Genomic DNA, 25,903 nt, shown 5'->3' on the forward strand with positions numbered 1-25,903 from the left:
ACTAGCCTTGTGGGACTGAGCAACTAAAGATTCTTGGACTTCCCTTTCACAGCTGACCACTGTTAGAGTAGTTGGACTACAGACTGTAAGTCCTCACAACAAATTCCCTCAATATAAAGAGAAGAGTTCTGTGACTCCAGAGAACCCTGACTAACACCTGGTTCAAGAAGTTTTAAGGGGATTGGAGCTTTTGGTGGTTAAAAGACTTGCAAAGCATCATCTGGAGATAGAGCTGTGGGATACTAGAAATAAACTTGACATGTAGGTTAAAAATGCATGAACTGAGTGGAAGAAACAGAAAGATATGTATGAATAGTCCCTGAGAAGAAACTAACCTGGGCAGGATGACCAGCTTCCAACCCCATGACCTAAATCCTCCTTCTCAAAAATCACTGGTATGTTTGATGTTTTAGGGATTTTGTTGGACTAGTGAAGATTTGTTGATATAAGGTGTGCTGGTTTGGATAGGTCTGAGCCCCGATAGACTCATCTGTTTGAATACTTGTCCCATGGGGAGTGGCACTCTTAGGAAGTGTGACCTTATTGGAGTAGGTGTGGCCTTGTTGAAGAAAGTGTGTCACTGTAGGGGCAGAACTTTGAAATCTCCTATGCTCAAGCTCCACCCAATGTGAAACAGTCTCCTGGCTGCCTTTGGATCAAGATGTACAATTCTCAGCCCCTTCTCTAGCACCATGCCTGCCTGCACACTGCCATGCTTCCCACCATAATGATAATGGACTGAACCTCTGAACCTGTAAGCCAGCCCCAATTAAATGTTTTCCTTTATAAGAGTGGTCATGGTGTCTCTTCACATCCATAAAGCCCTAACCAAGACAAAAGGCAGTATGCTTTTCCTTTAGAATCAAATGGTAGTTATACCATTTGAGCAGTAGTCAGTTAATCTGTAGTCCAAAAAAATGTAAAAATAAATAAATAAATAAAAATTAAAAATTAAATAAATAAGAAATAAAAAAAACCCTAGAGTTCAACAGTTCTAGACCATAACTATTTCCTGACAACTTTATGCTCCCTGTATTATCAAAAGTCTGTAGGTTGGTGTAGTTAGTTGTGAGTCCTATGGATACTCTCTGGGCAGTAAAAATAGAATTCATAAGACACTCCCCTAATTCTTACACCTGTGACGAGAGTAAGATCTGGAACCTAAGGATTTACTTTGGACCAGAGAGATATATTAAGGTAATTAAGGTAGGGTGTGCACTTCTCATTAAATGTGGACTTTGGGGGCTGGGGATTTAGCTCAGTGGTAGAGCGCTTACCTAGGAAGCGCAAGGCCCTGGGTTCGGTCCCCAGCTCCGAAAAAAAAGAACCAAAAAAAAAAAATGTGGACTTTGGAAGGGTGGGTGTAGGGTATGTAATGCTGGTAAGTTGATTGGGAGGCGGAGCTGGGCTTGATAGGATTATATACGCAAACTATGTGTGGTCACTAGGCTCTGAGTGGTCAGTAAAGGAGAGACTTTGGATTGGTTCCAAAGCAGAGCAGCAAGTGATCTTAAACACTAAGCCATCTCTCCAGCCCCTCGTCTGAAAGCTGTTTTAGCTTTCTATTGCTGTAACAAAACACCGTGACCAAAGCTTACTTTTTCTTTATAAAAGGAAATGTGTTAGCGTCCATAATGGCAGAGCAAAGACATGGTGTCAGGAACAGGGGATCCACAAGTAGGGGGCAGAAAGACACACTAGGAATGGCACCAGTCTTTTGAAACCCCAATGCCAACCCCCGGTGACATGTCTCCTTCAGCAAGACCTAGCCAACTATTGAATCTTTTAGATAAAATCTACCCTCCAAGGTTTTACTTCTATTGTTTCAAAAATTTTGATACACATATACAACATAACTTTATCATATATGCCCCTACTTTCTTCCTCTATTTCTCCCTGCCTCCTTCCAATAATCTCCCTCCCAACTTTTAAATATTTCAGAAAATAACCCATTAGTTCTAATTAGTGCTGCCCATGTGCAGATGGGTGTGAGAACATCTAATGGGACTTGGAGAATCTTCCAGTGGCCACCTACACCCCCCCCCCAAAGAAAAGTGACTCTCCCTCTCTGATATTTACTTTTAAAAGTCTGGACAGGTTTCCCTTTTTGGGTTTATTTTTGCTACACAAATTCAAGTTCTAGTTCTAGACATAAGCAAGGGTGATGATCTAATTTGAACAATATCGATTTTCATCCCTGTGGTTACTCTTGGGTAAGTAAGCTCTTCTTGTAAATCAGAATCAACCATTGGCATAAATCCTAGCCCACTCCTGATAGCCATGGACACTCCAAACTATCCCTGCAAAGCAAGAGACGTCTCCAACAACAAAAACTTGACTTGCTATTTCTTTTGTGTTTCAGTACCACACACACAAAATTTAAATTAATATATTATTTCTTTGCACATTACCTGGCAGGGGACCTGGCACTGGCCAGAGTCTGTCATTCAGCTGGCTTTGTCTAGCCAGTGGTGGGTTGAGTTGGATGGGTTAAGAAATCTGTGCTCACTGACAAAGGACCAGCGGGCTCACTGTGGACAGCTCATGTTTCTTCATGGTCTGGTCTCAGACTAGCCCAGTGTTTAGCATGATGGTAAGCTTTATCCTAAGCCAATTCAACAGTGAGCCTTTGACCATCACACTAACCAGTGGAGGGGTGTAAATTGCTGACAAAGCAAAGATGATACAAAGTGGGTGGGAATAAGGATTGTTCAAAAAAAAGCAGTGTTGAGAGAATGGTTGAGTTTTAGTGTAAAAAATGTTAACACTAGACCAAGGTGTTAGCCAGTCAGTTAACTTCTGAAGAATGGTCAGAATGAAAGCAAGGTCAGGCTTTCAGAAACACAGAGCTGACACAGGCCGGTGTGGCTCTGGCAAAGAGATACCTGATCAGTCACTGTCAAATCTCCTGGTTGATTTTGATCAGGTTTTGTGGTTACTGATTAATGGCTTGAGACAATACAATGGCTATGCAACAGTGTCAGGTTTGAATCTGGAGAAAAAGAGTATCACGTTCTCACCAGTTGCCTGGGAAGAATTCAAGTTTTCCAATTCGAAGAATGGCTTCTGCCCAATGGGCACTGCATTCATCCTGATATAAAGCCAATTTAAAACACTGTAAGTCCAGTCTCATCCGTGTGAAATACCGGAACACTGTTACAGGTTACCAGTCAGTGTAACTGGAATTAGGCATTACGTTTTGTTGTTACATGACATTGGTTGAACATTAAATCGATGGAGGAGGGGTGCTGAGAGGGCCCAGCAGATGAAAATACAAGCCTGATCCCCAAAACTCACAGTGGAAGGATAGAACAGACATCTAGAAGTCTTCCCCACGTGCGAGCTGAGACACACCCGTGTCCCTGCCCCCCCCCACAATTATATGCACACACACTAATAATAATACAGATGGCATGCTATTATGAGATAGTAAGAAAATGGTAAATTATGTAAGAAGAATTAGTTACTGACTTGGAAGAAAATAAATAAATGTCATGGGGAAAGATTAATTGAAAATTTAATTCCATTTCGTTGAGACAATGTTTATTTCATATATTTGTTACATTCCATCAAGAAATATGTTTTAACATAACAATTCAGTAAGTAAAAAAAAAAACCACATTTTTTTTAGGAGAAAAATACTTCGAAGCCTAGGCATTTTCACATATAAATACAATCCACAAAATAAATATACTGCACAGACATCACCCACCCATAGACTGTGGCATCACATTTGTAATCAGAACATTTTGAAGAGTGGGCTCAGGACCAGCTGCAGCGTGTGCAGCCCTGAGTAACAGAGACCTATGCGGTAAAGTGCTGAGTCAGCAATGTCTCAGGCTCTCCTAGCCATGTGGTCTGCCTCACTAGCACCGTGCGAAGGTATCACCGGCAGAATGTAATCAAACGGGTTTGTATTAGTGTTCTCAAAGTGCTTTAGTTACAGACACGGAACTTTCGTTTTGTACAACCTTCATGAGTCACAAAATATTTAATTTTTGCAATCATTGAGGAATATAAAACTAATCTCAGCTTATAGGCTACAAAAATGGGCTGTGAATCTGGCCAACGGGCTGTGGTTCACCAACCCCTGGCCTTGTCTACTCAGGATCTGCTCCTGAGCTACCATGGGGAGATACACAGCCAAATCAAATCAAGGCACTAACAGGAATAAGGTGAGAGATAAATTCCGGCTTGCCAACCTTTTCACTTTGTGATTTGGGAAATACAAATTAATGAGAATGCTATCTAACGTTGAGTTACTATGTTTTACAGACACTTTTCTGAGTGCTTCAAAATATCAACATATTTCAACCTCAAGGCAATTCTAGGATGTTGCTGTCATTACCCTTACAGAGGAGGAAGGTGAGGCACAGTAAAGTTACAGGCCATGTTCATGCTGGGGTCCGGGTCAAGGAAGGTAGTAGGAGCCTAGAATCTCACTTTCAGCTACTGGCCTTGCTGCCTCTGCTACCCAGAATAGGAAGGAAAAGCAATGAGGTATTTTTCATACACAATACAAACACAGATGCCACTGCTACATATCTACAGTAAGAGAAGTAAATACTGCTGCCTTAGAAACAGCTCGGACTGCTCAAATGCATGTCCAAGTTCAACTCATCACAATATAGCAGAAAAAGTTACAAAGTTTCTTTTGAAGGGCCCAATTAATAACAATGTCTGAACCCATTTGTAAGTGCCCAGAGATTGACAAAAAGGCGCACAAATATAAAGTCTACACAAATATAAGTTACGGTAACAATGTCACCTGTGGGAATCACTGTTGCTACAATGTGACATGTGTCCTTCCACAGCTACTGAGCTCAGAAACAATCACTATGGGTTCAAGGAGAAAGTCACACATTTAGAAATGTTTTTTAAAGAGATAAACACACACACACACACACACACACACACACACACACACACACACCTCTACATCCTACATATCAAAAGACTTCTTTGTTTAATGATGTTTCCTGGTTGCTTTTGCTCCTTTTAAAAAGATTATTTATTTATTTTATGTATGTGAGGACACTGTCATTCTCATGGACACACCAGATCCCATTACAGATGGCTGTGAGCCACCATGTGGTTACTGGGAATTGAACTCAGGACCTCTGGTAGAGTCGTCAGTGCTCTTAATTGCTAAGCCATCTCTTCGGCACGTTTTTTGCTCTTTAAATACCTTTGATATATGCAATATTAGTTGGCTTCTGTTTGTACTGTATGTTTCTTTAAGGAAGAAAATAGAACCTTGAAACTGGCAGCAGGACTTGGAGTGTAACCACTGCCTTCAGGATAAATTGATTTTAATTTTTGTGGAAGGTGTTTCAAATATTTAAGATACTTATGTAGGTCCAATTAAAGTATTAATGGAACTAACATTCCATGATGGGCATGTTCTCGATAAGGTTCTCATATCCGTTGCAATCTATGCACGTATTCCCCTCCGTCCTTTTAAGATGAGTGTAACCAGCCGTGTGGGGAGACTTCGAGTGCCTGATACTCATTGGAATTCCTCACTGTGGACTTTGCATGTAGAGTGCTAGATGCTATGACAGAAACTTCTGGAAATTCACTTACTTACTGGATTTCTGCCCCATGCTATTTCTATATGGCATCAGTGTGACTTCTAAAAAACAAAGTTTCTTTCACATTTTGTAGTTTGCACAGTTTCTGCCACCTGTTATTTCTGAAAGTTGACCCTATGGTAAAGATCTACCTAATGTCGTTGAAGAATTTCTTTCTGCACATTTGCTGATAATTCTGTGAGGAATAAAAAACAAAACAAAACAAAACAAAACATGGCTGCCATTTTTCCCCCTCCATACTTAGAAGGTTCTCCTGTGTGGATTACAGCCAAAGGGTGAATTCCTGCAGGGGTTCTGAACTCACACTATTTGTTTGTCTTTCCCTTCTTGGAGTGTGTCTTCTGATGTTCCGTGAGTTGTGACTTTTTGATAAAGCTTTTCCCACACTCCTGGCACTTGTAGGGCTTCTCCCCTGTGTGCTTCCTCTGATGGACGACAAAATGTGACTTCTGAGAGAAGGACTTCCCACAGATCTCACACGCATATGGCTTCTCTCCCGTGTGAGTCCTTTCGTGTAATCTAAGGACTGAGTTCACAGAGAAAGATTTGCCACACTCTGCACATTCATACGGCTTCTCCCCTGTATGCTTTCTCTCGTGTTTGGTGAGATCTGATTTATAGTAAAAGTGTTTCCCACACTTGCTACATTCAAAAGGCTTCTCCCCGGTGTGAGTTCGCTGGTGCACAGTGAGGGCTGACTTCTGGTAGAAGCGGTTTCCACACTCCTTACATTTATAGGGTTTCTCCCCTGTGTGGGTTCTCTGATGGGTTATGAGGTGTGAATTCCTAGAGAAGAGTTTCCCACACTCCTTACATTTATAGGGCTTCTCCCCTGTGTGTGTTCTCTGATGGACGGTGAGGTGTGATTTTTGAGAAAAGAACTTCCCACATTCCTTACACTCAAAAGGTTTCTCCCCTGTGTGTGTCTTTTGATGTACCAGGAGGTATGCCTTCACATAGAAGAACTTCCCACATTCCTTACACTCAAAAGGTTTCTCCCCTGTGTGTGTTTTCTGGTGTTCTGTGAGGTGTGGCTTCTGGTAGAAGGATTTCTCACACTGGCTACATTCGTAGGGTTTCTCCCCAGCATGGATTCTCAGATGTCTAGTGAGAGACGACAGGTGGTAGAAGATTTTGTTGCATTCTTTACACGGGTAGGTTTTATCTCTGGTATGAACTTTCTGATGGATTGAAAGGTCTTCGTTTTTATAGAAAGCTTGTCCACATTTGTCACATTTATAGGACTTCTTGGTATGTGTTTCCTGGTGCGCCAGGAGGGAAGACTTCTGGCAGAAGGACTTTCCACATTTGCTACAGTCATAGCTTTCATGCCGGGTGGGAGTTTTCTGACGCTTTGCAAGTTCTCCTTTCCTAGAGAGAAAGTTCCCAAAGCATTATTAATAGGACTTTCAAAGCTCTTCTGATGCCGTGCTTTCTCGGAATACTTTTGATGATAATTTCCATAGTCCTGTTTGTCGGGTTCATAGGGCTTCTCCCCTGTGACACTGATGATCTACACTGTGACCAAGCACTATATGGAAAGACGCTTCTCCTACATTCTAGTCTCAGGGCTTCTTAATGGCCAGACTGTGCTTTCTATAACGTGGCCTCCCCTAGAGCAGAGTTCAGAAGGATGAAAAGTAGCTATGAAGTTTGGCTCTCTTGACCCTACATCAAGCCCCTCAGGCAGGCATTCCTGTTTCGGGTCACATTCTTTGGGGTTTACTCCTGTGCTAGTGCTATCACATTTAATTAATAATTAATAATAATAATTTAATAATAATAAAATAATAATTTAATTAATAATTATTCTCCCACCTCCAGCATTTCAAAGAAGACTATCCTTCCTCACAAAGCTTCTATTCTACACATTCGTTCTTAAACTTGCCTTGCAGTCCCAGCCTGTTGCTCCTGATGTCTGGCTTTGGGGTCATGAACCGTCCGCCGCTTATCTACAAAAGAATCAAGATTTTAACACACCATCATGGCTAAAGGTTGATTCTTAGGCTTCAAGAAAGGGTGTCAAGACGAAATCACTCTCAAATGAAATTGTCCTCTATACCATTGTGACAGTTTTCATTATTATAAAGAGAGTCTCAAAGAGGGATCAGCTAGATCTGCTGACCTGTGGACATGTCTTGATTATATTAATGGATGTAGGAAAGTAATCTAAAAGTGAGAAGCACTGCTCCCTGGGTTCTGGTCTTTAATTGCATAAAAGTAGAGAAATCTAGATGAGCTGAAGTATTCATTCTCCACCCTTCTGACACACACACACACACACACACACACACACACACACACACACACCACACCACACCACACATACACAGAGACAGTACCTACATGGCAGCTCAAAACTGTCTGTAACTCCAGTTCCAGGGATCTCATACAGACATACACTCAGACCAAACGCCAAGGCATGTGAAATAAAAATACATTATTAAAAAAGTAAAAATGTCTAATAAAAGACAGATTTACATGGAGAGGTGAAAATTGGTGTGCTTTTAGATTTAAATATATGCCAACAGTATCTTCAACCATTTCTAGAACTATAGAGGATTTAGGAAGATCCCTTAACTATTTCAAAAGGCTTTCCTGACCGATATTTCAAAGGGTCACGTGGCGCAATACGATTTTTTTCTGACTCACCACCACGGCTCCTACTTAAAAATTCTGCTCCTAGTGGCCATGGCTCTTTTCCTTTCTTCAACTTGGAGATCATACTTGGCTTGACCACACGATAGCCTGTTAATGACAGAGATAAGGGAATGGCATAAATCCCTCGGAAGAGAGGTATAATTTCAGGACAGCAGAGAAGATCCCACTTATGCTTCACAAATGTATTCTTTACATGAAGCAGTTAGGACCACACACATGCGTCTTCTGGTGTTCCCAAACAGATGAGCTCTGAATCGTGAAACAAAGCATCACTGGACTTTATAGAGACCCGACATGTTCCAGCGAATGGGGGAAGAGAGGGAAACTACTGGGAGTTACAGATAGGAAAAGTCTTCTCACCCACAGAGACCAGGTGACTGTAGGTCTCCAGCATTACATTCTTGTAAAGGGACTTCTGGGCAGGGGTCAATAGCTTCCATTCTGCCTTGGTGAATTCCACAGTCACATCCCTTAGTGTCACGGGTCCCTGCAACGACAAATTGGAACTCAGTTTGCAGTGACTTCAGGAAGCACAAAAGTCGGGAGGTAGAGCTTGCTTAGCGTTTGCAAGGCCCTGGCTCAACCCTAGACAAAAGAGAAAAAGAAAAGCTAACCCAGTAAACCAGCTCCGAGTCCCCTCATTATATTCACTCTGGACAATGACATTAAAGCAATCACTCATGTAGCTTTAGCTAAATTAGCTTTTGGGAAGGAGGCAAAGCTATAAATCCTAATGTCAGTATGTGTAGTAGAAGTATGGTCAAGACACACGGTATTCTGACAGTGGTAAGCTATTGCATTGTGCAGTAGATTTTATTATATTGGATTAGATGGTCAAACTACCTAACATCAACTGGAAATAAAGTTCATGATTGACAGCAACGTGGACCTGTGACAGACAGCACCTTCAGGGACATGTAAATGACACACAATGAAAATGGTGTGCAGAATTGAGTCATTCCTTTATAAAAGTCAGGTAACAGAATGCAAATAATTTCTGATGCTTTTCCTTTGGTTCAATAAAACGTATTTTTTTCACATGTAACAGACCTCATGTCATACACCTCTACATATGGTACATGAAATTTTCGGAGGGAGACATGAACAAATGTCCACTCACCACAGAAAGGGAGCCAAGGATAGACCAAAGAACAATTCTAGCACAGTCCGACTTGGTGAATCAGAGAGTGTAAACCACTTTGCACATTTAAGTTTATGTATATAAGAAAAAAATCGTGAGTAGTTATTCCTCAGTTTTACACCACGTTGACTGCCTTTACATTTTGATGATGCGACCCCCACTGTAGATGCCAATGCAGACAACGGGAGGCGCTTATGAGACAGAGGTGTGTGGCACAGTTATAGGAGCAGATCCGTTATCTAGAGAGAAAACTCGGACAGACAGGGCACAGGGCACACCTCTGAGCTATGAGCAGTGCACACGCCATTGCAGACTCAAGGGAAACAAAGGATAATACAGATCATGTGTCATGTGTATGTGTGATGTACGAATGTATAGGTGTGTAGAGGTATGTGTGCACATGTGTGTGCATGTGATGTATGCATGTGTATGTGCTTGTGTGAAGAGGTACAAGAGGACAAGTGTGTACACGTGGTATGTGTGTGTGTGTGTATGTAGAGGTACATGAGGACAAGTGTGTGCATGTGATATGTGTGTGTGTGTGTGTGTGTGTGTGTGTGTGTGTGTAGAGGTATACATACCCATGCCCACATATGTGCAACTGTGTAAGCTAGAGCTGAAATTGTGTCTCTTCTTCTATTATTCTCCACGTGGTAACAGAATGAGAATGTCCTCCACAGGCTCTGGCATTTGAATACCTGGTCCCGTTGGTGGTGCTACTTTGAGAGGATTAGGCTATGTAGCCTTGCTGGAGGAGATACGTTACCGGGGAGAGGCTTTTCAAAGCTAGTAACCATTCACAGTTTGCTGGCTGCTTCCCGCTTGGGATTCAAAATCTCCCTTGCTGCCATGATTCTCCACCACGATGAACTCTTACCCACCCTGAACTACAAGCTCAGACAGACCCTTTTACTTATACGTTGCCTTTGTCATGGTGTTGAATCCCAGCACTAAAAACCAATAACCAACCACTCTACCTTCCTTCTTGAGACAAGGTGTCTAACTAACTAAGCCTGAGGCTCAGAGATTGGGCTAGGATGACTGGCCAGGAAGACCCAGAGATCCCTGGGTTTCTGCCTTTCTAGCACTGAATTACATCCAGCTATATCCAGCTTTTTACCACGGCGTTGGGGATCCAAACTCAGGTGTGCATAGCCACACCTCGCTGACTGAGCCACCTGCCCAGTCTCACGCTTTAAATTAGTTGGACATTAATAACCTCTGGGAGGAAAATAAGAACGGGTCCTATAGGGTTTGCATGGTTTGGTAGGAGGTATACTTGTTGTTGTTGTTGTTGTTGTTGCTTTTTAATTTATTTACATCCCAAACTCTGCCTCCTTCCAGTTCCTCCTCACAAACACCCTGCCCCATCCCCTTCTTTGAGAGAGTAGGGCCTGCCCTGGATATCTGCTTCCCACCCTTGGTACATCAAGTCTCTGCCAAAGCAGGCACATCCTCTCCCTATAGTTTTAATGACTTTTTTTTAAAATTTGTTGAGACAGGATCTTACTAAATAGCCCAGGCTTGCCATCTTCCCTTTTCAGACTTTTGGAGAATGGGACGACAGATGCTTGTCACCATATCCAACTCCAGTTTCTCTCATTTTGTTGAAAGAAATGGTTTAGCTAGCTGTATCTACACCCCACAAGATCAGAAATGTAGTATTTTATTGAAGAAACTATTAGGGTACACATGCATTCTTCTTTGGGGGTGGGAAAGAGGAAAGGTACACACACAGGGTTACATCGATACAGACCCGACTGGTAAGAAACACAGACTCCTCCTGTGTCCGTCTCCTGTGCACATCCCTGTGTCTGGCTGCAATACACTATTCCTTTTTAGTTTTCTTGATTTCTTGCAAGCACTTCTTACTATTTTGTTCTACATGTCTGTTTGCTGCCGTTGGGAATGATTTTCTGCCTACTGTGGCTCCAGCCTCTACTTACTGGCCTGCTTCCACCCTTCCTTTCTGCATCTGCTACGTCTATTCTATACCTTACTCAAGGCCTGGCCTTCCTCATCTCCTCCTCATGGCTGCAGGGACCTTACCTAACCAAGCTGCGCTGTGTTTTCTCTTAAATTCGGGTAAAGTTGCGCTTGAAATTGAAAACCAAAACAACAAAGGAGTTATATGTCTTTTATTTTTCTCTTATTACCAGATGAGTTGGACTTTGCCTTTGGAAACTACAGGACTTTCCCCTTTTAAGTAAGAATGGCAGTTACCCTTCAGAGGGGGTGTTTAGAACCCACAGATCGAGGTCTTTATGGAGTTCTGAAGTTGTAGTCTCTTGGGCTGCGTGGTTTTGTGACCTGGGGACTCCACTACTCCTCTGCTTTTCTGACACTCTGGCTGTGAATTTGCTTGCGGGTGACTTGCTTCTTGTCACTTCTTTCCTCTGACATATCATGCAGTATACTTTCTTTCACGTCTCTGTTCCCCTGGGCCTGTTATATTCCAGTCATTCTTCTATCCTAGATCATTTTCTGTTCTGTTATTTTTTTTCCTGAGTTAATTGAGATTGTGCATTTATTTACTTTTCTGGTTTGTTTTTAACCATAAGCTTCTAATTTCTAAGGTTCTTTCTTATCATAATTACTCTATATTAAAGAATTATGTTACAATGTCCCTTGGTTTTTGTTTGGAGACTATTCACATCATTTGAGCACGTAAGTACTCACGCTTCTGCCTCATCCTTATGTTAGCATTACATGACGGTTGGCAACCTCTTTTGAGAGAGATTATGTGCAGGTCTGTGCTTGTATGTCCCTGCAGGTTCACGTACACATGGGTCCATCTCGTTCTTGTTCGGTTTTGGGGGTTGGGGGACTTGTTTGCTTTGGTTTTGGCTTTTTTTGTTTTGCTTTTGAGACAGGGTCTCTCACGTGGGACTGAAGTTCACTCAACTTGGCTCCCAGTTGGTGGCACTGTTTGGGGAGGGTTAGCTGGCATAGCGTCTCTGAAGGGAGCATGTCCCTGGGGCAGCCTTTGAGGTTATAAAGCATCATCTACTTCCAGTTCACTCTCTGCTTCATATTTGTGCTTGAGGACGCAAACTCTCAGCTTCCTGCGTCTGCCTCTACGCATGTCACTTGGTGACATGCCTCCCACCGTGACAGACTTCTACTCGTCTGGAACCATAAGCCAAACTCCTCCTTCCATAGTTTCCTCTAGTCATGGTGATTTATCACGGCGATGGAAAAGTTACAAATATACCCAACCCAACCTATGAAACGGTGCTGAGGATCAAACTCAAGTCCTCGTACTTGCTTGGCAAGTGCTTTACCAACCAAACGGTCTCCCTGGGTTCTAGTAATTTATTTTATTCATGACCAAATAACAATAAGAGTGGATTCTATTATGATGCAGTATGAGAATATTGCTCAAGCGTAGGTTTAAAATTGTGTTCTTTTGTTAGCAAAGCAAGTTATATATTCCTAAAAATCCCTGGGAAGGTGGTCCTGGGGTGCATAAGAAAGCAAACTGGGCAAACAGGAAGAGTGGGCCAGTAAGCTGAGCTCTTTCATGGCCTCTGCTTCAGTTCCTGCCTTCGGGTGTCTGTGTGAGCTCCTGTGCTGGCTTCCCTCAGTGCTGGACTGAGGCATGGAAGTGTAAGCTGAATACGCCCTTTCCTCCTCGAGTTTGTTTTGACCAGTGTTTTTTCCTCAGCAGTGGAAAGCAAGCTAAGACGTTAGCTCCCCATGTTCATTTGTCGTGGTATGTGAGATGTGTGTGGGTGCCGGGCCATGAAGCTAGAAGAGATTAGGGAAGGAAGAGACTAGAACACACACGACCTGAACGCAGCAAGGAAGTTATGGTGCTTGGTAGAGGGGGGAAGGGTGGAGAGGTCATGGGGAAGGGGGAGAACAGGGAGTGGGGGGAAATCACCCTAACACTTTTTGTATGAAAATGACAAAATGGAACCAGATACCGTGTATACTTTCTTAAAATGTAGAAACGAGCAGCATAGAATTCACCAGAGAAGATCAACATCAGATTTGAGCAGGCTGAATACAGAATCTGTAAAGTTGACACTGCTCGAGCGGAGGACACTGGCTCAGCATTCCAATGTCAGCGTGACTCATAACCTGTTACTACAAACTCAACGGAGAAAAGTGACACCACCCTCTCAAAAGATCTTCTCATAATGAAAAAACTGTCCAAACCAGGGCAAGGCGACACAATGGTTTGGTTTATAACTGCCTGCCAAAAGCCCATGGGTTCAAGTCTTGTCTGGAGCTAACAGAATCCTTAGAGGGTCTAGTTAGACATATCCATGTCACCGAGTGTGTGGTACTCAAGAGCACCGTAAAACACTGGTTCCCTTTTAGTCGTAGTATGAGGAGTTCTTTTCCACCATGACTCCTACCATGATGAGATGATTTGTCACAGACAAATGCAACTGAGGCAGCCGACCATAGACTCGAAACCATGAGACCCAAAAAGCCCACTTCTCCTTACCAGCTGACAGGGTATATGTGACAGCAGGTTGACACAGAGGACTTCCCTAATGTGATCTAAGACGTTTCTCTTATCTAAGATGTGCACCCTCTGTAACATTCAGTGAATGACTAGCTTCTTTCCCCTTAAGGTAAAGGGAGAAGACAAAGATGTCTACTCTCAACACTCCTATTCAAACATCCTAGAGAGAAATCATAGCCAGTGCTATAAATAACAAACTAGAAGGACTATAAAAGGAGAAATAAAACCATTTCTCTTTGTAGATAGTATTCATTCGTGTGGACTATTTCAAAGAATCTTTAAAACACTTTCCATGACTGATAATAGAGTTAACTAAAGTCAGTGTTACTGAAATTCTCTCTCTCTCTGTCTCTCTCTCTCTCTCCATATATATATATGTGTGTGTGTGTGTGTGTGTGTGTGTGTATGTATGTACGTATGTATATATATATATATATATATATATATGGCTATTAAATACTTAAGTATTAGTTCAACCAAGCATGTCCATGGCCTGTATAAAGAAAACCATGTAATAATGAAGAAAGAACTCAAAGACTCAAGCTTGGAAGACTACTGTGTCAATCTTAGATCAATCAGTATATTTAATGTAATTCTAATCTTAGAATGCAAAATGCATCCAGTCCAAATTTAGCAGTCCCCACAGTCTTTAACAGTCCTGACTATATTCAAAAGTTCAAAGTCTCCTCTGCGACTCAACCTAATCTTTACTGCAAGTCCTCATAACATCAAAAACAAGCAAAGAGCAGGCAGTGGTGGCACATACCTCCCAGCGCTTGGAGGCAGAGGCAGGTGGATCACTGGAGGCCAGCCTGGTCTCCAGAGTTCCAGGACAGTCAGGGACACACAAATAAACCTTGTCTCAAAAGAAAAAGTACATACTTCCAACCTACAATGGTATGGGGTAAACGTTCGTATTCCCAGATATAAGGAGGAGGGTGTGGAGTGTAAACAGGGAAACAGATGGACGCAGACCAGAAACCTAGCAGGGAAAATACCAGGTCCTCAAGCTCCACGTCTAGGATCTAGGATACCCGCAGCACACATAAAGCCTCTCTTGAGTTGGCTCCTCCCTCTCCTTTTTCTCAGGAGTCATCCTACAGTCCCAGCATCTCCAACAGCCTGGGATCTCCATGACAACCTAGGGATACCCTGCACAGCTTCCTGGGTTTAGGGAGGAGCCCTTTCACCACAGCATTACAGGAGACACCTGGTGATGTGTACTCACTGGGCACTGCTTGCCAGGGCTTTCATCTGTGGCGCTATTTTCTTTATCATACGCTATTACTTGAAAACAAAACGAAGTCTAGTTTAGTCTTCTCAAGAAGGGAAAACGTCTCCCTCCTAGAGCGGACAGTATCTATACACATTGTTTGGGTTGTTCTATGAGGGAGAATCAGCTCTTCTCATTTGCTTATTCAATCATTTATATTGAAGTGGCCTCAGGTACTTATCTTATGCTTTGAATTAGAAGCAAGAATTACAGTATTTTTGGTGTTCAAACTGTTCCAGCTTTTTCGATGAGGAACTGTTTCAGGTTTGCCCATCTCCCCCAACCCCTATATCCTTTTAACTTGTTCCAGTTGCTAGGTTACGTCATTTCCATACGTCCTGACGATATGGAATTATCCGTGCTTAATGTATATCCCTTGCCTGAGTATTAGAATCAACCAAGTCTCTACAAAGAGGCAGGCAGATCCTGGTCTATACTACCTAGTGAGACTGTCCTAAAAATACAAAACAAAACAAAACAAAACAAAAACCTTTTACACACCACGAAATAAAAACCACCCTGTATGCACTCCTGTAACTGTTCACTCAGAAAAACAAGAAAACGAGAGTGAGCATGAGGATGTGGAGAACTGGATGTCATGCACTGCTAACTGGACTATTAAAGGATATGGACACAGTTGGGCAGAATTTCCTCGAAAGATTAATCGCTTTCTTGATGTCTTTACCCACTATTTCTCTCTCCTGAAGGCTGCATCCGTGCCTACTGAGGGGACCCGAATCCCTGCCTACTGAGGGGACCTGTATCAGGTCCTAGAAATGAGTCTTTCTACCGTCAAGAGAATCAAACAATATCTGCCCTCTCCCCATGCAGACAGTAATGCTCCACCCACAGGGAGAACCATGAAGTAAAGAGCCCAGGAAAGGCTGCACCTGTGTTAGAGTTGACCGGCTGAGCACAACCATAATATTAGAGTCCTATTAGGAGTCCAAAGCGAATGACCTTTGTCTATCTTCAGCCTTCTTAATAGCCATTCATTTCCCACCTTTGTGTCTGACCTGACATCCCTCCTTGTTAACTCCTCTAGAATGTACAGACAGACTCCAGCTTTCGCCAGTGTGGAGACCATCAGTGTCCTCAGTGTCTGAGGTTTATGAGAGATTTCTCTGCCACACTGTGCTCTGCCCACTGATGCTTTCACTGGAGTCTTTTTAATGTACCATGACATGTGACTCTCTTCTGTCACTACAAAGACCGTTACCAAATTGGCACATGGCATTTGAGATATCTTGAGTCTGTGTTCCTAAGCCACGATCACCCATATTTTGCTCCAGAATGAAATATCTCTTCTTCCTTCTGACTTGAGTGCTACGGTTTTGCAATGGCATTCTTGACTGGAGTCTCCTCAATTATTACCTTCGAGAATAGCGTTCCCTAACACATGACCTGTTTTCCACTTCTTTGCTTTCAAATTGCTTGACTACCCCTCTGAACATAAACCAGAAATGCAAGTCAAATATTGGTGAATTCCGTAGTTGTTTTAAAATCATATTTGTTAGCAGCACCTGTGACCTAGTCAGAAAATTCTTTACATAAGAAGTTGTCACATTCATCATGGAGGTCGTAAGATTTCCCAAGTTCTAATTTTAACATTAATCAAGTTTTAACATTAGTAATAAAGGGTGTGTGTGGGGGGATTGCTAGCAGTTTTCTTCCTGGAAGTGACAGACTTCCTAAATTTTTTTTTAAAAGTTTGTTTCTGGGCATGTGGTGGCAAACGCCTTTACTCCCAGCACTTTGGAGACAGAGGCAGGAGAATCTCTGAGTTCCAGGCCATCTGGGGCGACACAGTGAGACTTTGTAAATTCTGAATAGCCTCAGTTTTTCTGCCAATTCTTTCAAATATAAGAGATATCCAACGAAAAACTGATCTTTGCATAAAAATCTCCCAAGTGCTTGCCGTGGGTACCAACCATCGCAGTTCAGGAATAGCTTAGAACAGGAGCATCCCGTTCTCTCACACAAAATGCTCAAAAGATGTGTGCTTACGTGTCAGGGGTTAACTAAGTTAATAATGTTTACTATGGCATTCAGGATGGATGTGGATTAAAGTATGATAAGTGATCGGGAAAGGCCAGCCATTAGTACTGTTACTATTTTTTATTTATTTTATATATATGATGAATATGCTGTAGCTGTCTTAAGACACACCAGAAGAGGACATGGGATCCCATTAAGGATGGTTGTGAGCCACCATGTGGTTGCTGGGAATTGAACTGAGAACCTTTGGAAGAGCAGTTGGTGCTCCTAACTGCTGAGCCACCTCTCCAGCAGTCCTGTTATTATTATGAGTGGATTCTCATTACCTTTCAATCACCCCGAAAGTAGTTTTCACTGTTCCATTGAGAACAGTCTGAGGGAAGTGCAAAAACCCAGTGACAATAATGTCACTGTCATACTTTTTGCAAGCTCTACACTCTCATGCTATTTTGAAAATTTAATATGAATCAAAGTCACTGTATGGCTTTAAAGCAGTGGTTCTCAACCTGTGGGTCGCGACCCCCTTGGGGCCATCAAATGACCCTCTCACAGGGGTTGCCTAACGCCATCAGAAAACACAGATATTTACATTGCGGCTCATGACAGCATCAAAATTACAGTAATAAAGTAGCAGTGAAAATACCTTTATGGCGGGAGTCACCACAACAAGAGGAACTGTATGAAAGGGTTGCGGCATCAGGAAGGCTGAGAACCACGGCCTTCAAGAATTGTTCTTAGTTCAGAGCAGAAGGCTGACTTATTTACTGTGATGCAAATATTTTATGAAGAGTGTATCCAAGATGAAATGTCAGCAAGGAAATAGGAAAGGACTTTAGTTCTTCCGCAATACAGCTAATATGCAAACACTATACCATGAATACCCGAAACGTACAACAGTACATTTCACATGTAAACGCAACTCACAAGCTCTGCTGCCCAGCTGTGCCATCTTTCCTCACTGCTCCCCACCATCACTCCATTGTTTTAAGTCATGCAGGACAGCCATCGGTCTATATCATTGCTTCCGCCATCAGTACAGATGCAATTTGCTCGATATATAGCGTGATCTTTGTTGGTGCAGAATGCCTTGAAAGGGTCTGGAGGGCCCCCGGGGTTCTTCAGACAGTACTTGGACGGCTTAAGCCAGTCATTCCTTCCAGGTTTAATACAGACATCCTCTTTCTGTTTAAAGATTGCTTTATTTTATTATTTCATGTGTATGAATGTTTTGCCTACATGTATGCATGTGTTCCGTGTAAATGTCTGGTACCTGTGGGGGTCAGAAGAGGACATCGACTCTCCTGGGACTGGAGTAACAGATTGTCTCAGTTAGGGTTTTACTGCTATGAACAGACACCATGACCAAGACAAGTCTTATCAGGGACAACATTGAATTGGGGCTGGGCTTACAGGTTCAGAGGTTCAGTCCATTGTCATCAAGGCGGGAACATGGCAGAATCCAGGCGGGCATGGTGCAGGCAGAGCCAAGAGTTCTACATCTTCATCTGAAGGCTGCTCATGGGAGACTGACTTCTAGGCAGCTAGGATGAGGGTCTTAGAGCCCACACCCACAGTGACACAACTACTCCAATAGGGCCACACCTTCTAACAGTGCAACTCCCTGGGCCGAGCATATACAAACCATCACAAAGTTGGCTTTGAGACACCATGTGGGTGCTGGGAAATCAAACCTGAGTCCTCTGCAAGAGCAACAACTGCTCTCAACTACTGAGTCTACTCTCCAAATCCCTAGATTCTCTTTCAAAAACCTTCATTGAACACATGTGTGTACAGAGTTAAACAAATTAAGGTACTCACCTTGAACTTGGTCATTTTCTGCTGTGCTTTTAGAGCCGGGTTCCACCCTTTAAAGTCGGGAGAGTGAAGTCCTAGGAAATCATATGCCACAGCTCCAGGTCCCCTGTGAGAAATTTCCACACAACATTTCAGTACTATATACTGAGAAGCTGTCCTTTCGACCCAATCAGAAGGATCATGAGGAAGCACTACTGGCCTCTTTATAGAGAGTTCCGTGCAATCTTGACGAGCCTGGGACATTTTTTCTTTTACTAAATCTAAACATTTCTACTCTCTGTCTGTAAAGCATGTGTCTGCTTACCGACTAACATAAAAGAACTCAGCACCAAATAATACACACCAAATAAAGCCAAATAACAGATTGGTTTCAAAGTGGGTGTGACATATGCAAACAGGGGGCCTTAGGTATCTGTGCTGGAGGTAACCTTGTTTTCTGTTACTATCACAATTCCCCAAAGTTTAGAAAGTCGTCTCGAAGCTTTCAAACACCAGGCATTTCTTCTCCCTAAATTACAATTTCTTAAAGCCAAAAGAAAATGAAACACTTCTTCAAAGAACCTTACATATGACCCATTTTCTCTTACATATGATATATTTTCTCTTACATATGATCCGTTTTGCCTTTGGTTCTGTTGCAATGTTTGCTACTTGAATTTGGGACTTACAATGCTATTATTATTAAAATGAAAGGAATTAGATCACAGTGAATAGCCCTACATGCAGCCTCCAATCAAGTCTTGACAGACACACAACAGGTTCAGATCCTTGTAATTGACTAGCCTCTCAAAGCAGACTGAAATGGGGGTGGGGTGAAATTTAATTACATCTTAATGAACTTTCGCATGGCTGCCAAATCTACCCTCAAAAATAGCAATTCGAAGCCACATGGAGTGAGGCACACTTTTAGTCCCAGCACTGTAAAGGCTGAGGCAGGAGGATAGTAAGATTGAGGCTGGCTTAAGCTATATATAGATCAAGAGCTAGACCAGCTTGTACTACATAGAGAGACCTTATTTCAAAAACAGTCATTAATTAATCAGACAACAGTTTAGTACCATATTCCCTAAACAGGCATATCATGTATACAGTTTAAAAAAAAATCACAAAACCCAGATGCAGATGCTCAATTCCAGCTAGCTGGGTGCTTACCAAAGGCCTAATGTATAAGGCCAGACACAAATGATTCAATCATCAGCCTTAGGAAATCTCCTTCTTAACAGAGAACATAAACGGACAACCGTTCTCATCTTTAAGATCCGCCTCTGCTAGACAGGGTGGCACACGCCTGTAAATCCTGCACTCTGGAGGCTGAGGCAAGGGGCTCAACAGCTACTATCTAGTCTGGAGCTCCAAGGCCAGACCCTCCCGCCCAAGTTTGTCTCAGGTCTATTTCCTTAGAGGGTGTATATAATTCTCAGTTTCTCAGTAAAATTTAATATTAAAAGGTATTTTTAAAAAGCAATCCCGTACTTCCAAATAATTGTTCAACAGTCTAACAAAGGCTGGACGAGGGATATGGGGAGAACCTTAATTAATCTTTCACACTAAGGGATCCAAAGGAGGCTCGGAGAATTTTTAGAAAGAGAAGACTTCGGGTATGATCAAGTTTGCTTCAAGGCTATGTCCTCAGCCGCCGCTTTGCAGAAAGCAGACAAGACTTCAAGGAAGAGACAACAACCACAGAGTTAAACAATAGAGGATTAAGGCCACCCGCAGGTACTGGGTAAACCAAATAGCCTCTGTGAACAGCCTTGAGGGGCCCAGATGAAAGGGCCTGGCTCTGGTAGAAAAGAAGCACCCCGCCCTGCTAATTCTACAGAACTCTGCATGACTGCCCTGCTCCGTGCGTCCAGAGCAGCTCTCACCTCGGTGACAGCGGTTTTAGGGAGGCCCGTGGCCTCTGCTGCAGATGCCGGGGATGGGCTGCGGGCGGACGCCGACGTGGCGGGCTGACAAGGCGAGTGGGTGCCACGTCACCCGGGCGGTGGCTCAGACCGGCCTCCCTCCCGCTGATCTCCCCTCCTCTTTTCTCCTCTCCTCTCCTCTTTTCTCCTCTCCTCTCCCCTCCCCTCCCCTCCCCTCCACGACCCGCCCAGCGCGCCTGGCCGGCCGCTGCCCAACAGGATCCCGCGCTAGCAAGCTCGCCCACTGCAATAGGAGACCCTCCCAGGTCAGGGGATGCGGCGGGGGTCGATGCCCCCCCGCCTTGAAGAAGGACAAAAGTTCCACAGCTGACAGATGGGCTCTGCCCATGCGCCTAACGGCCCTCCTTTCTGGACTACGCTTTCCAGAAGCCTCTGCGACGACTCCATTTGTGATCACATTATGAAGTTTGGCGCTGAGTACCTCACTGATGAGTGCCCCGCAGGCCTGGTCTTTACAGGGATGACTGAGCTAGCAATAGGCACCCTGGGGAGGAAGACAGATCGCTGTCTGAGGACGTGCACTGTGCACCGAGGGATAGCCTAAATACTTGAAACGAAGTGTAATTTTACATCCAAAGAGCTTACAATTTTGTCTTAGGACTGCTACCGTTCAAAACTATGTAAACAATAACACGAAACGTGAAAAAAAAGTGTAGTATATACAAACCAAAAGAGCAGACACCGAGTAAAGTGCCACACATGTTAGTTTTCCCCCCAAAATTTTAAAGTTTTATCCTATCCTACTGATGCAGAATGTCACTCTTACCATCTCACTAAGAACAGTATCCTGAATACGTAAAACAACTTGTCCCTGGCCAGAACTTCAGTCACATTGTACGAGCCTTAGAAACATGGAAATATTAAATTCTTCCTAAGAGAGTTACGAGTAATAAAATGTACACCTATAGTATGTGGTGCCGAAGCTTTTAAGATCAACGGCTGAGCTGGGGCAACCTTAAGAAGTCAGGCTCACCCACTGGTCCTCAAAAGGCCAACTTAAGAGACGTTGCGAGCAAGAAGCCAGTAAGATTCAGGGTAGAGGTGTTGCTGACACAGAAACACAGCTCTTGCCCATAAGAGGATAACAAAGAAAGGTTATTTTGGAACCGAATATAGTGATCGTGGTCCTGGAACATGGATTTAGGTCACCCAACCTAAGCTTTCCAACGAGGAAGCTGCTTCACGGAGCTTAGTTTATGTATATGGGTGTTTTGCCTGCAGGTCTGCCTGTGTACCACGTGTGAGCCCTGTATGGTGAAGCCAGAAGGAGGCATCTGATCTCCTGGAACTGGAGTTATGATCAGTCGTGAGCCATAATGTGGTGCTGGGAACTAAAACCTGGTCCCCTGGAAGAGGATCCAGTGCTCTTCGCCTCTGCCCGTTCTCTAGTCCCTTCACAAAGCCTTTATAGTAATAGAGCAAAAGAAGTCATAAACCAGGACACTTAAACACATTGGTGGAAACATTAGATAGGTAGTGTTAGCATTCTGTCTAAGCTCCACCCCACAGTTACCTAGCAACAGCCAGGTGTGCCTGACACTAAGAAAGGGGCTGCTTGCCCCCTCCTCATCCTTTTGCTCCCTCTTGCTCTTGCTCTCTTGCTCTTACCCTCTTCCCCCTTTGCCCCTTCTCTCCGCATCCCCTTCCTCCCTTCTCTCCACATACTCATGGCCGGCTTCTACCCCTCTACTCTTCCATTTCTCTCCTCTCTTTCTCTGCCTTACTGCCCTCTTAACTCTCCTCCCAGCCCCTGAATAAACTCTATTCTATACTATACCGTTGTGTGGCTGGTCCCTCAGAGGGAAGGGATGCCTCAGCATGGGCCCACTAAGGCACCCCTTTTCTTCGGACCTCCATAGAACATATCCCCCCTTTCTTTGTCTTTTAAAAAACACATCGGGTAGGTTAAAACAAAATGGGAAAGTCTTTGCTAAAAGCCTCAGATGCTGTCTGATGACACTCAGAGGCTTTGGTTGGTGAGGGATATGTTCCCAGCAACACTGGCCATCTGTTTGCAGACTCCAAATAATTTACCTGATAGTCACAAAGATGTCAGCTCACAGTCAGAGGAGAGCGATAAATGGCTGTGAGGAGCGCTAACGTTGCTGGGTGTAGAGTGGGGGAAGATGGAGGTGGCATATGCCTTGAGCTCCAGCACTTTAGAGGCAGACAGATCTTTGGATCTGAGGCCAGCCTGGTCTGCACAGCAAGTTTCAGTCCAGCCAGGGCTGCATAGTGAGAACCTGTCGGTCAGGAGCACGTGCATGTGCGTGTGCGTGTGCGTGTGCGTGCGTGCGTGCGTGCGTGCGTGTGTGTGTACGCACTCCCTGAAGATGGTCCACGATAACTTGACTCTGAACCTCTGAACTTGTAGCATTCCAAATTCTCTATAACCATGGAGGTTCTAATTAGCTCAGTAGCCTTGCAAAAGACTTAATGAAAGATATGATGGCTTTCAGTCATAGTTTTTTTTAAGCAAATCTATAGCTTTTTTTTTAAAGATTTGTTTATTTTATGTATGTGAGCACACTGTCACTGTCTTCAGACACACCAGAAGAGGGCATCAGATCCCATTACAGCTGGTTGAGAGCCACCATGTGGTTGCTGGGAATTGAACTCAGGACCTCTGGAAGAGCAGTCAGTGTTCTTAACCACTGGGCCATCTCTCCAGCCCTCATTCATAGTTTTACCAGCCTGGAATTAATATAATTTTTTAAAATAAAGAACAGACCACTGTACGAAGAGATTCAGTGGACAACTTCTCAGGGGTCAGAGAGTGAACGGCATCCCTAAGAGGAGATGGGGTCATTTTAAAGTAAGTTGCCTGCTTTGCCTCCAAGGCTGGTGTGGGGAATGGGTTTGAATGAGGTCAAGAGGCAGCTCAGGAATGGGGTAGTAAAGTTCAGAATTCAACCTGTCCTCCCTGAGACTGGCCACTTGGAGTGAGATGTCTGAGCCTTTAGCCGTTAGATCCTAGCTGTTCTGTGGAGGCTTCCCAGGTTACTGTCAGGACCCCAGCAGTCAGGCCCTGGCTGCTGGGTGGTGAGACTGGCTTCTTATTTTCAGCCCTTTTATTTTTGTCCTTTTGTCTCTACAAGTAATAGTGACAAAGCAAAGGAACTTCATCCGGTGTGACCATGTTGAGGAGAGGAACAAAGAAGGCCACTGTCCAGATCTCCTAAAGTCCACTTTCACGGTACTCAAATGCGGTTAGGTTTAGATATGATACAAGAGAGGTGCGACACTATGTAGTCTTATTCTACGTGTGGTCCTGCAGCTTTGACCAGCATCGGTTTCTGCTCCTGGCCAGGGCTCCGAGTCTGTAACGTAAATTGGGAATCCTGTGTAATATCCTTCTGTTGGTAGGCACCAAGGTCCAGCATTTTCTTTCTCCTAGAAAAAAATTCCAACTCACTGTTGTGTCTATTCTGTGGATAGTCTGATAGTCTAAGGGAGGGATGGGGACAAGTGTCTCTTTTTAGCATAGCTCTGATTTGCCAGGACAGTTACACACATATCCAATATAGAGTAAAAAAGCTAAAAGTCAAAACAAAACAACACAAAACAAATCCCACATTTTAACACACAGAGACTTCTTGTAGCCTCAATGTTTGTTGAGGCCTTAAACACACATTTAGAAACTAACCCTGTTGGGCTGGAGAGATGGCTCAGTGGTTAAGAAGCTTCGTTCTTGCAAAGGACCCAAGTTCAATTCCCAGGACCCACACGGCAGTTAGCAACCGTGTGATTGTAGCTCCAGGGAGTCTGCTTCCCTCCTCCAGCCCCTGCGAACAGAGTGCTTGTGGTGGGCAGACATACAGACAGACAAAACACTCACCCTTATAACATTTAAAAGATTAATATGCATTTTTAAATAAGCTAACCCAAAATGGTCTAATCATAGCTAATCTCAGGAAAGACAACTGGTGCAGACTCCACAAATGGCTTCACCTATGATCTCACCCTCAGCTGCTGGAAACACCTCCGATCCCTCTCAGCCATTGGAGGCGATCCATCCTCAGAGAGCTCGCTTGCTGTGGCTGTACCACACTGTACTTACTAATGGTTTACGTCTGCCTCTTTTCTGAACTTTTGTAAATCCATGACAGCGACTGCATCTCTGACCTGTCGGCAGCCTCAGTGCACGGTGCACTGACTTGTACTCATACGTACATAATGTACACATTACAGGTGCGTGGTACCTTTCTCTATGTCAGGTGCTAGGAAAAGAGTTAAGAATAAAGCTTCCCACCAACCCAGAAACTACCTCCCACAGATGACCCAAAGGATACAAAGGCTTTATTTCATTTTAAAAGTTGGCTATGTGAATCACAGGTCATCCATCCACTGATGAGTTTGCAAGGACACGGTTTCCCAGACACGTGCAACTCGTCACACGTTCTCAAGACAAAAAATAGCATCCTCAAATGAAAGGGCCAAAGGATACCTATTTGCTGTAGTTAATTTCTCTTAAGCTTTTCGGATACCCGAGGCAGCCATCTGTATTAATTCACTGCTGTGTCCAACCCCAAAGTGAAGCTTCTTATATTGCATGTGACTGGAACTGACAGCAGTGGGACGCAGGCCTCAGGCCCACACAGCCTCCGGCAGTAGCCTGAGGGAGTTCTCCAGGGACCTCTACTCAGGTAAAGATGGGATTCTTGACTTCACCAGAGAAAAGAGGATTTCAGGATGAGGCAGTATGAAACACAGTGGAAGGTTTAGACAAGAAAACGTGAACTAACTAAACATTTCTTTTCCATTAAATGTATATACTATACTTGGAGCATACGCTCACCCATCGACCCATCTTTGCCCTCTCTAGCCTACACTTCCTCTGTTTTGCTTCTACACAGATAGCATCCATGCAGCTAGGATTTTATATCTTTATGTAAAATGTAAGGCCCACGACTAAGAGAAAATAAACAATATTTGCCTTAAGACCTCGCACACCTATTATAAGTTGACTTGGAGGTTTGGGGGTAACTACTCAGGAGTCATATGAATATGGAA

The 25,903-nt window shown here is 43.6% G+C and overlaps 1 protein-coding gene across 1 annotated transcript; it reads right to left on the bottom strand.

Annotated features, from left to right (window-relative positions):
• Nucleotides 1-3,516: 3,516 nt before the first annotated feature.
• Zfp9 (zinc finger protein 9) lies at nt 3,517-20,874 on the bottom strand. The gene is given in 6 exon segments (NM_001127635.2): nt 3,517-6,965; nt 7,483-7,546; nt 8,247-8,342; nt 8,616-8,742; nt 18,966-19,068; nt 20,831-20,874. Coding segments are annotated over 5 exon segments (1,368 nt in total). The 5' UTR covers nt 18,981-19,068; nt 20,831-20,874; the 3' UTR covers nt 3,517-5,899.
• Between the last annotated feature and the right edge of the window lie 5,029 nt (nt 20,875-25,903).

The sequence above is a fragment of the Rattus norvegicus genome, chromosome 4, assembly GCF_021556685.1.
Source record: "Rattus norvegicus strain SHRSP/BbbUtx chromosome 4, alternate assembly SHRSP_T2T, whole genome shotgun sequence".
NCBI lineage: Eukaryota > Metazoa > Chordata > Mammalia > Rodentia > Muridae > Rattus > Rattus norvegicus.